This window comes from Hipposideros armiger, unplaced genomic scaffold (assembly GCF_001890085.2).
Source record: "Hipposideros armiger isolate ML-2016 unplaced genomic scaffold, ASM189008v1 scaffold_357, whole genome shotgun sequence".
NCBI lineage: Eukaryota > Metazoa > Chordata > Mammalia > Chiroptera > Hipposideridae > Hipposideros > Hipposideros armiger.
In genome coordinates, this window is record NW_017731707.1 from 370,171 (window position 1) to 382,897 (window position 12,727).

Here is a 12,727-nt window from a genome sequence, read left to right on the forward strand (position 1 = left end):
CCCACCATCCCTTGTGGGAGTTGAACCAGCAACTTTGTTGTTAAGAGCACACGCTCTAACCAACTGAACCATCTGGCTGCCCTATAGTATCTTTTTTAGAAGTCTATCTTATTGCTTGTAACCAAGCCCGACAGAATGGTTGCTATTATTCAGTCAGGAAGTCTAAGGTTTCAATGACTGCATCTGGGCCTCCAACAGGGGAAATAAAGGTCTGGTAGGGTCAGCTAGGAGTCACTATGTATGAATGCAAATTTTGTGTGGACAGGGTAGAAGGTGACAGTCATGATTATGAAGATATTGGAGTTATATCCACTGTTCTGAACATGAATGGACCATCTAAGATATTCTGATGATAGATTCCTGATGCTGTACAGAATTAGGAGACACACAGATCAATAGCAATAGCTCTAACTATAGAGTATGGCACACAAACTAACACCTTCACTCATTTCCATCCCTCTTCTATATATCTTGACCAGCTCACAATTTTCATGAGCCATAATTCATTCAATAGCACTATTCTCCCATTCAAGAGCCTCAAGGACCATGAAGCATGTAACAATATTTTATGCCTTACAGAATATGTAGAATAATGAAAAATACCCAACAAGGCAACCAACATTGAACACATTTATTTTCTCTTATTCTAATTACAAAATATAGATTGAAAGGATAAAGATAATGTGAAGGGAAAATAAAATATGAAAATGGATATGAAAGTCTATTAAAGGAAGAAAGCATGACTTTTATTAGCTTAGACAATTATAATAAATTTACCTGTGCATCTGAAACATTATAGTATCCTGGACCTGGAACAGCTTTCTCAGTGTTACAGGCAACAGTAAAAGTAATTTCTCTGACAGCCGAAGAAAGGAATGGTGCATAGCCACCTATAAAAGTAAAATCATATCACTGGCAGATAAGATTCCAATGATTTCAAAGGAAAAGCACTCAAAATATATAAAATCATTTAGTAACCTCAATTGTTGAGACTATACTATCAGAAATAATGGCTAGTCATAGAAGTTTTAAAATTCTGATATAAGAATGGAATTTATATTAATATATTAAATATAAGAACCTATAGAACTGGACTTACTAAACCACAGAAAAAACACCTAAAGAAAATAAAAAACAAAATAAAAGTTATTTTTCTTCTAAGCATATTTGGTTAAGAAGAAAATGGCAATTATAGTATTTAGCTGATAAAATAGTCATATTTTCATCATCAGAAGACCACTGTTTTATATTTTGGAATAGCATCTATTATTTTTAGGCAATAGCAAATGTAAATTATTTCTATGTAGGCTGTCTCAACTCATTCAAGAAAGGTAGGGAAAGAAGAAAAGAGAAACAAAGGACAGACAAGATAAATAGAAAACAAATAGCAAGAGAGTACATGTAAACACAATATTGATAATTAAATTAAATGGAAAAGTTCTAAAAACCCCAATTAAAAGGCAGAGATTGTCAGATTGGATAAAAAAGCAAGTTTATGCTCTCAGCAGGAAACCCTCTTAAAACATAAAGACACAGAGGCTAAAAATAAAAGGATGAAAAAGATATACCATGCATCCATGAATCAAAGAAAGCTGCTGTGACCATATAAAAATCAGACAAAGAAGATTTTAGAACAAGGAATACCAGAGATAAGAGAGACATTTCATTACTATAAAGGGGTCATTTCATCAAGAGGATTTAATAATCCACAAAGAAAAGCAAGGAAATAATTGGCATAAAAATCAAAATAGTGCTTACCTATACAGGAAAGGGAAAGGGTTATGACTGAAAAGGAAGATTTGGCAATGCTATATTTCTTGACTTGAGTCATTTCTTTACTTCTTAAGTCATAAATTTATATTTTATGCAATTTTCTGTGTATTTCATGTCACACAATTAAAGGTGTGTGTGTGTGTGTGTGTGTGTGTGTGTATATATATATATATATATATATATATATATATATATATTTAATTTAAGTTCATACAGACACTGAGGTAGTATGCAATATGAGAATGGAGAAAGCTAAACTCAGGCTAGTTTTGAGGCTGCTGTCATCAGAACCTGGCAGAGCTTCTAACTAAATCTACCTAAACAAATGTAAAATTAATTGCAAAATACTGAAATTTATATAAAAACAAAACAAAACAAAAAAACCCTACACAATAGCTACATGTATTCAGAAAGCCAGTACTCTTAAAATCTTCACTGAAGCTTTCCAAAATTAACTATATGGAATCTTTCATGAATAGGTTAAAAGTTTATATGAAATATTGAGCTCAAGTAAAACCACAAGAAAATTAAATATTTATAGTGATAAGCTCCATGAGAGAAATGACTTCTCTGTTTTAGTCATAGCTGTATACCTAATATTTACAGTTTGTGTGACACCCTGTCCTAGTAGTCCTAGGAAACAGGGCTTTTAGTGCTAAAACAAGGACATTCCTAGATAAACCAGGATGGTTGGTCACCCTATCATACTGCCATGCATATCAAACAATAGATATAAAATTAGTAGATGATATTCTAAACTACATCTTTAGTCATTCATTCAATAATATCAAATGCTCTATTATGTGTCTGTGAAAGGCAGTGAAGGTACAATAATAAATAAGCTAAAAGCCTGGCCTTGAATAGTGGGGAAGCCAGACAAATACACAAATAATTACACTACAAGCAGTGCTGCTAATAATTAAGGCATAAAATATAGGAGAAGAGGATTCTGGGGAATTAGAGTTGATGGAGTATAAGATAAAAAGCTCTATTTGGGACATACAAATATATTGACATGTAAAGTGCCAACTACAAATGATAAACTGTCAGGTACAAATAAACTAAGACTACAGAAGAGGAAAAGATTTAAGAAGAAATAAATTCAGTTTGGGATATATTGAGTTTGAGGGGCCAACAGCAGGAGATAAATCAAACTGGGGTAAAGCAATAAAAGTCCATTCTGAGAAAGAAGGGTGGGCAGCATATGATTAAAAGATAAGTTTCATAGCCATAAAGCAAAGTAAAGAGCATTCTTCACATAAAAGCTAGATCTTTAAAACATGTACTCATCGTCAGGAACATCAACATACAGAACAATCATATACATTATTTAAACTTAAATAAAGATAGACTGCATTTCCTGAGGTGATCTCCCTAAGTTCTGATTGGCTAATAAGATAAAATCATTATTTTTGGCATAAGCACATAGGGATGAGTACAAGACCCAAAAAAGCTCATGCTTCTGTGACAGATAAAGCTAACTGCTCTCCTATCAAAGAAGAAACCTAGGAAAGAATATAGGAAATATTATAGAATATTATAGAATATTATAGAAAGAAATATTCTATAATATTATAGAATATTATAGAATATTATAGAAATATTATAGAAAGAATATAGGAAATATAGAAACCTAGGAAAGAATATAGGAAAGGAGCTGGTGTCACTGAGCTTAGATAACTAATATAGAACCAAGATAACTAATATACAGCTAATGTGGGGTGCCACGTATTATGTAAATCAAGCTCAAAAACCAATGAAATACGCCTGAGCCCAATAATGCCAAGAGCAGTCATATTATTAAAAGGATTATGTTTTTATCATATTTTACCAGGCTGTCGACTCTGGGGAAAACTTGCTTTGATGAGATAAGATATACTGGCTTCTCAGATAATTGTGAGAATATTAGCAACAACTCTCACTAATCTGGAATTAGAATATCCATTACCTCCCCCACCCATGAAACCACAGCAGCTCAGTCCTGTCCCTTTCAGGCTGCAAATCCTGGGAAGAAAAGAGTCTCCCTGATCAAATGGCCAAAGCCAAGGCAATGAAGTTTGAAATTAGGGTGGAAAGAATTTCCTGAGGAAAATGTGAAGACAATACAATGCAGGATTGACCAGGTACGTCATAGTGAGAGAGGAGTGGTAATTAGGAAAAGGAAAGGCTGGGAATAAAGAGTATTTGCTTCTTTCTTTTGAAGATCTAAGACACTAAAATTCTCTCCTCTTGTGTAATTCAAGGTAACAATTAAGTTATACAAAGTCCCAACATCTGCTCTTCCTACATCATTCTCTGTAAGATCTACCTGACCTTTAATTGAAATAACTGTGTATACCTCTGCATAGTCTAGTGTGTTACTAATGTTAAAGAGAGATAAGGCAGAATATACCTAGCAAAGAAATAACAGCTACTTTTAAACTAACTTGCCAGGGAATGCAGTAGGGAAATGACTAGAGACACCTGTGTCTTCTATCAATTATCTGCATGTTATCACTGAGTATTGCTAAAAACAGGGATCTATAGGATGTAGCTGCTCAAAGCTCTCATGCATGGAATTTCCTATTTTCCTTCATACAACAAGGGACAGTTCTATAAAACAGTAAAAGAAGGGCCTTGCAACATCCTATTTACTGTCCTCTAAGCGGAGTTCACACAAGTCATGTTGTAAGAGTTTTTATTCTGCTATGTGTGGCTCATGAAATTTTTTAAACTTTATTTCAAGAATTACCGGGCTTGTTGTTTTTTAATTAAGCACTTATCTGTTATGGTATTGAGCTAAAAACTGAGAATAATTGTGTAAAGTTCCTGGTTATTGCCCTCAAGAAATACATTTTAGTGGGGCAGCCAGGTGAGTTAACAAATAATTACAATACAGTATCAAAGTGCTATGAAAGAGTCATTAAGGAATCAAGAGAAAGACCTGAGAAAGAACACAGTCAGAGAACAACTTCACTTTACCTGAGTCTTGAAGAATAAGTAGGAATTAGCCAGGTGAGGAAGGAAGAGAGAGCATACTGAACAAAGGTATCAGCAGGTACAGAGGCCTGGAGTTGGTTAAGCATGAACTTATAAAAAATGCAAAGTTGGAATTACTAATATACAGGTTAAGTCTTTGTGGTGATGTGACTGCCTGGAAGGATCACGTAAAGCAGGAGACCACGTCAGGGATCAGATAATGAAGAATCTTATGCACTATGTCAAGTTCAGATTTTAACCTTAGTGTTAAAGGGAATTTTTTTCTTTTTAAGATTTTATTGTGGAATTGGGGAAGGGGAACAGACAAGTTGCTGTCCTTTTGTTCTTCAGTCTAGTTGTGGAGGACGTCACCGTACTGGCCCATGTTGGTATTATCATTGCACTCTTCCCAGGTGAGGCAGTCAGTTACCGGCCACTGTGCGGCCTACGGCAGCTCATGGCAGCTCACGCCAACTGCTGGCCAACCCCACTGCAGCCTACGCCATCGCCACGTGATTCAGGGCAGCCCAGCTCCAGGTCAAGCTGTTTTGTTGTTCACCATCTTAGCTGTAGAGGGCGCAGCGTCACTGACCCTCATATGGGATCTGAACCAGGGCCCTGCTGCTCAGAGCTGGCATCCCAAGCCAACTACTAACCAATGCGCCACTCAGCAAGTCCCAAAGGGAATTTTTTTTAACAAATAACAATTATATCTTAGAAAGATCACATTAGCCATAAGATAGAAGTTGGATTGGAGACTGAAATAGAGAGAAACCAGTAACATTTTATTGATTTATTTCAGAATAGAAATAATGAGGACTGAACTAAGACAAAGGCAGTTAAATGAAGAAAGGAACTAATGTGAGAGAGGTAATGAGAAGGTAGAATCAATAGGTCTTAAAGATCAATAGGAGTGGTCAATCAGGGAAGGAGTCTAGAATAATTCCAAAGCTTAAAGTTTATAATTGACTGATAGGGAATTTTTTCAAAGGCGCCAGTAACAGTGGGTTAAATGATGGGTTCAGACACTTGGAATTTCAGATGCCAGAGGTGAAGATGTCTAAAAAAAGTAATTGATAATTTGGAGGACTTAAGATAAGGAGAAAGCTCACCTTAGAGATATAAATTACCTATATCTCTAAAGACTTTCTTCTGGGGGTCTTGAGAATCAGAATATGGACAGTAGTTAAAGCTATAGATTTAAATGAGAAAGTATACATGAAAAAAGCAACAAGCAAAGAATGGAAAGCACGTTATATAAACATTTAAAAGTGTCTGGAAAAATTAAAACTTTTAAAGACTATGAAGGGTTGGGTTGGGGGGGAGGGCGAGGAATGATTCCCTGATTCAGCATTTAACAAGTGTTTATTTGGTCCTAACCATATATCAGGCATTGTCCCAAGACAATAGTTGGAAAAAGAACCAGGAAAAAATTATGTTACAGATAAGAGGGGAAGCAATATTTCTAAAACGAGGGTGGTCAGTTGTGCTACAATAAAATAAGGATTTAAAAGTATAAGTGTAAGCATTTGGGTGGTCATTGGCAGCTAATAAATTAGGTAGTTAATGCTTATAACAACTCAGCTACATTAAAGACAGACATAATAAGCTCCAAGAGTACTGATATTGATGTCAGATGCTGAAAAGCCATAAAATTCAAGATTAAAATGATAACAAATGACAAATTTGTACTCCACCCATAGAAGCCTAAATCAACCTAATACCCTAATCTGATCAGTCAGGTCAAGAGTAATGAATCCTTACATTTGTCTAAAAATATAGACATAGCATAGGAATAGAGAAAATGCAAGTTAACAAGGGAAAAACTAATTTGAATGATATTAAACTCCATAAAATCATCAGATTAGGACAAGCAGAAAGCAAATTGAAGTATTTATTCAATTTCCCCTAAGTCGTTAACTGCAAACAGATGAGAACAAATAATTATTTAAATTATCGATTTCTAGTCCACCTCTCAAGAGTACAGCTTTCCTTTACAGAATGTGGGATAAAGGGGCACTCATGTTCAACGAGAACATGGGTTTGGTCGCATAACAGGCATCTATCTGAAAAAAATACATGGCATTATCTTTAAATGATATTGCAAAATAGAAAAATAAAAGTTGCATTTTAATAAATAAATGGTCTCTGGCTTATGGTAGGAAAGCTGTGTGAGGCAGCCAGGATTACAATGAAGACACAGTAGGCAGTAAGAAGTACACAGGATTCAGAGACTCATAGTCAACAGAGCCAGGAAATCAAAGTCTTAGATCTAATCTGTACAATTGAAAGTGTGATGTAGACAACCATGGTAGAATCATAAATCCTAGTCATATGCTTTCTGATCTTGTGATAGGGGACAAATGGTTTTACCAGTTACCACCTGTAAAATAAGAAGAGTATTTTCCCCGCCTAGTCCATGTTTCGTTGTACTGATGAGGTGGTACTATTATGTTTAACCTACAGGCACACGGAAGCTGCGCAGGATGAAAGTGAGGTGCCTGTCACAGGGGGCTTGCCTTTCATTACACTTCTTACCTGTTGCCTGCTGCTTCAGGAAAGGTACCTGGTAGGATCCAGGACCCACGTGATCCTCAGTACTGCCCCCTTCAGCCAATCTGAGCAGGCGGGGAGCCCGATCATACATAACGGCAGGGGGGGCGGGGGCAGGTGGGGGGACGGCTGAAAAGGAATAAAAACACCGTGGCTAGAGGAGGTGTGGAGCAAAAGGAAGCTGTAACAGTCTGTGGAGGCGCGGGCAGAATTTAGGGGCTGTCTCCCCACCTACTTATGGGTGTCAGATTGACTCCAGGCCGATTTAGAGCCCTGGGGTAAAGTGGAAGAGAGCGCGACCTGAGACAAGACGTCCCACACACATCATTTGTTCACCAGCGGAGAGCCGTGGCTCTCCATCCACAGATTAAAGAATTGGCGCCCGCCCCAGTGCTTCCGGCCCTGACCCCGCCCATTTCTCTATGCCACGGAAGTTTCCGGGACAGAGCCAGGAGCGCTCGTCACCCCCACCCCACCCGCTCCGAGCCCTCGGAGCATGCGCCCGGAGCCGTGAGCGCTCCCTCTTGCTCTGCCCTGTGCGCTCCAAGCTGCGCTGACTGCCATAGGTCCTGGACTCCTCAGAAAGCTGAAGCAAACGCGTTGAAGGGGTTGGGCTAATTTCACTGCACTGAATGAATTAGGGCGACTGGGAAGAGACTAGCAAAAACTGCAAGAAAAGCAAAACCTTCGCGCGAAGCAGAGCCTGGGTTGCGCCTGCTCACCCCACCCCACTCCTACTACAGCTACACTCGCATAGAGGAAAAGCACCTCTGACTATCCCACAGATAATCCAAACTGTGCTAAACGAAACCCAGGATGTGCTAGTGAAGAGAAACTGGGAACGAGGGAAGGAGAGGAGAAGCTCACCAAAGAAGCAATGCAAGTGCAGGTAAATGAAAGCTGCTTCTGTTGTTAGATGCCAGGCTATACAGCAGCATTGATTCTCTATTAATGGTTTATAAAGCCCAGTCCATCCCACTGAACCAATGAATCTCTTAACCTTAGGCAAAAGGAACCTGGCTTCTGCAAAGGTCTTAAAGAGTCTGCCAGAATCTACTTAAGGGTTTTCTCAGGCTGTTTTTTCGGCAAGAACCTTAAGCAGATTCTAATCATCCTTTTAAGGATTTAAACAAATTCCACCTTCACCATGCCTTGCCCCAAATGAGCTACAGTACTTAAATGTGTCCCTACTACAAATTTTTATGGTATTTATTACTCTAGATTCTATAGCGTCTGGAACATGATTTGATACTCAGTTCTGTGGGTCATTAATTGTGGCTTAATTGTTCCCTATATGTTTAATGCTCTCCATATAAGACTATATATACAGAGGGTGCCAAAAAAAATGTATATACATTTTAAGAAAGGAAAAAACTGTATTAATATATACCAATAAGAAAAGATGAATACAAGTCACGTTTGACTTCTGCAATTACAAGAGGTTCTCAAAGTGGTTACCGTTCAGTGTCCAGACACTTCTGATTATAGTGAACTACTGCTTGAGCAACATTGACCAAAGTATTAACATCTCTTAAAATGTGTATGCATTTTTTTGGCACCCCCGGTATGCTTCTCAAGAATATATCTGTAATATGTTTTTTCCCCTACTCAGTAGCTAGCTGAATAATTATTCATTTAAAAAACACTTACTGGCATATACTATAGGTTCAGTACCCTGCTAGGTGATGGGGATACAAAGGTGCAAGAAAGTCCCCCGTCCTCAGGTGTTCTGTATCTAATGGAGGAAGAGACATGTGTAATCCATAACAAGAGGTGACAAGAGAAATGTATAAAATGATGAGAAAAGAAATATTGCGGTACTTTGGAAACCTCATCTCCCTACTAAGAAACTAGATATTGATCAGTGATCCTTTCACACTGACTTCAATTCTCCAATTCTTGCAGAAACCTTCGTAGTTCTCTCAAAGTTATTTAAGCTGTATTTTCCCAAGCAGCTGTAGATTCCTGTTGAGATCTAGAATACATTTGCTGTTGACTGTATGATATAGTATGAAGAAAAGAGTTACAAAGGTAAAAGGAGAAAAATCTAGATGCTTTAGAGGATGATCCACTGGTACTTTTAAATTAGCCTCCTATTGGACATTCCTCAAGGATATCACTGGCCCTTAAACCCAAACGAAAACATAAACCCAGAAAAGCAAATTTAGATCTAGGCCATCTTTTCTGTAGGCACTGGTACAGACTCGCACATCCTCCTCCTGGCTCTTCATTTCTGCAACAGCCTAGATTACTCTTAACTGGGATCGATTTAGGTTTGAAGTTAGAAATGAAAGTGATAAAGTAGGGTTTATCTGCTATCTGTCTGATTTGACTTTTGACCAGTGAGCCTAATCTAACTTAGACAAAAGGAATTCTAGGGGTCTATACTAGTTCATTCATGGATCTCTAAAGGGGAGTCTGTGACCCTAAGACCTTTGTACCTAGGAATACAGTGTTTATCATGTCTGCCTCCTCAAATGCATGTTCTTTCCTCAAGGATCTCACAGAGAGGCAGCGTATCAATGGCAGGGCTCTAGGATTTCTGAGCCTTGTGGCCAGATCCTATATGAATATCACAACACTGAGGTAAAACTCTACACTCTTCAAATTTTGTTATACTTGGTCTCTCAGAATTTTGCATTCTTAACAAAAAGTCTTTCTTTAAAAAGCTTTTTATTGTAAATATCCTTCCTCTATTTCTTTTATCACTGTGGCTGTTCTCTCCACCTTTCCCAGCTATTATTTTCCTCTTATGGTTCAGTAATCAAATGGTACACAGTATTTCAGAGTTGGACAATATTTTTTCAATGAGAACAGCAAATCTTTTTTTATTATGATAATATTGAATATTCACCACATCTCATAGTAAATATTTCTTAAATAGTTTAGAACGAGTGTGCCCCTAAAAAAATAACAAACGAGCCGGCCGAATGGTTCAGTTGGTTAAGAGCTCACTCAAGAGTGCGAGCTCTGAGCAACAGGGTTGCCGGTTCGATTCCTGCCCGAGCTGAGCTGCCGCTGAGCTGCCAATAGGTGGCAGGATAGCTCAGCTAAAAAAGAAAGAAAGAACAAACATATTGACAACAGAATTGTAAGCACATGTGAACACAAAATAAAAAATTTGATTTAACACTTCTCCATTCCTGAAAAATAGTTTTTATGTTAATGTTTAATACTAGTTTTAATGTGGTTATACTATATGACCATTTCCATGGTATTAATAAGAGATGTTTGAACTGAGATTTATGAGCATTTGACTACAAAATTTGGGTTCTATCCATTTCTCCTTCTAGCTCTCACTAGTATAAACTTTAAAATGAAGCTTGAATACGTCAAATTGATTCTTTACTGAATATGTTAGCTGAAGTGAAGAACTCCATAGTCACCAATTTTTCTTTATAACACTGATTATTAAGTAGATAACTACAGATCATATCTGGAAAATAGCATGAGGGGTGGGGATTGTATCTTAAATAGCATTTATGTACCTTACAAATATTATAAAACTGAATTGTTTTTGAAATTAATTCCATTACAACTTCCTGGATTTCCATTGTGCTTTTTGTAGAAATAAAAATAAAGTAATGGTGATAAATCATTTGGCACATATCAAAATCAACTAAATATACCTTTTCAGTGGTATTAGATGTCATGTTGTAAAGTGATATGCATTCAAGTTAAAATGGTAAAAATTATTTTTACATAATTATTTGAAGCTTATAAAGTATATTTTACATTCAGTATTTTGTTTAATATAAATTTGTGTTTCTCTAAACTGCACAATTAATATGACTGTAAAATCACCAAATTTCATGAATGTGTTTAAAATATTATCAGTAACCACCTGATTTTTAATTTATATTTACTGAACACCTATTATGTGCTACTTGTGTGTGAAGCACTTTTACATGAATAATCTAAATCATTTCTCACATAGCCCATGAGGTAGATTATATTAACATCTCTATTAACATGCTGAGGCTTAGAGGTATTAAATTTCTTGTCCGATATCACATAATTAATGAATGATGGAGCTTAATTTAAAGCTAATCAGTTTAACTCTAGAACCTGTTTTCATGTCCATTATGAGGGAAATGCCCCCAACTATGTTCTACTCCCACATTCAATGATTTGTTTTTCTCAGTTCTTATTTGAGCTTGACTGCATTTTTTTATGCATCTGAAAAAGAACCACTAGAGGTAGTCTTTCAGGTGTGGTGTGGTGGCTCCTTGATGACAGGAAACCAGAATGTTCTATCATGCTGCCCCACATCTTTATCTGTGGCTTCAATTCCTTAGATCACCCAGGTCCAAAACTATCTGCTAGCGTTCCAGCCATTATAGGCAGCAGGAAGGGAAAATAAAAGTATGCCCCCTCCCTTTCAAGGAGACTTCCTGGAAGTAATGCACAAAATATATGCTTATATTTCATTGGCCCAAACTATGTCAATAAGCACCTCTACCTTTAAAGGAGGCAGGGAAATAGAGCCCATTTGGGGATACTAGATTCTATTACTAAAGAGAAGGGAGTCAGTTTAACAAAAAGCACCTCTCAGTTTCTTCTACAATCACCCCTTTGGGAAACCTCCTCTGTGGTTTCCAACTATACCCTACTCTCCAGGGTCTCATTATACTTCCTGACACCTGTTTCCTCTAATTTTTGTTCCTTTCTCGTTTTTCTTCTCCTATCCTCTTCGCTCCTTCCGTCGTAATTCCATCCATTCTCATAAGTCATATATCCTCTTTGAGGTTTATGTATTTCCATGTGTCTGCTTAACATCTAAATTAAACATGTTTTGTTCTACCAACACTTCAAATTAAATATTCTCAAACCTTAATTCATTGTTTCTCTGAAAGCCTGATCCTCCTCCTAATGTCCTATTTCTGTTCAGCAAAGCAACCTCTTCCCGCGCATAAGGCTGGAACCTCTTAGACTACTTCTACTCCTTGTGCTCTCACATCCAAACAGCTGCCAAGTTCTATCATTTCCACCTCTGTGATCTTTCTGAAATCCAACCCCTCACCCCATTCTTGCTGTCATTTTATTGATATTCTCAACCCTGCTGATTTGGTCTATTCCAATACCTCAACTGGAATTCTTTTCCAATCTCTCTGTTACAATTTATCCCACACAGTGCAGTTAGGTTAATCTTCCTAAGTATGATTTTGAGAATGCCGCTCTCCTGCTCAGAAATCTCCTGTTGCTTCCTGGAAAAGTTTTGCATTTAGTATTTCAAACATGCTAATCTGCCTTTTAGTTCCTATATCTTCCACTACTCCCCATTCAAACAAGTTACATATTGGTCAAACAAACTTTGCCCTTAGCCCTGCCTTTGTTTAAGACTCTATCTCTGTCTGGAAGTGCCCTCTCTTCATCTTGTGTGTATGAATGTTAAATTCTACAGAGTATCATTTTTTAAATTCCTCAGCTCATTTAGCATAGC

The 12,727-nt window shown here is 37.2% G+C and overlaps 1 protein-coding gene across 1 annotated transcript in view; it reads right to left on the reverse strand.

The window, feature by feature from the left end:
- STPG2 (sperm tail PG-rich repeat containing 2) overlaps positions 1-7,378 on the reverse strand; it is a gene marked incomplete at its 3' end in the record, with an annotated part of 232,443 nt that extends 225,065 nt beyond the window's left edge. The window contains exons 1-2 of the mRNA XM_019661640.1: positions 7,270-7,378; positions 778-890 (exon numbers count right to left, since the gene is read on the reverse strand). Of these exons, the coding sequence (XP_019517185.1) occupies positions 778-890; positions 7,270-7,378 (222 nt within the window). The remainder of the gene's footprint in view (positions 1-777; positions 891-7,269) is intronic.
- Between the last annotated feature and the right edge of the window lie 5,349 nt (positions 7,379-12,727).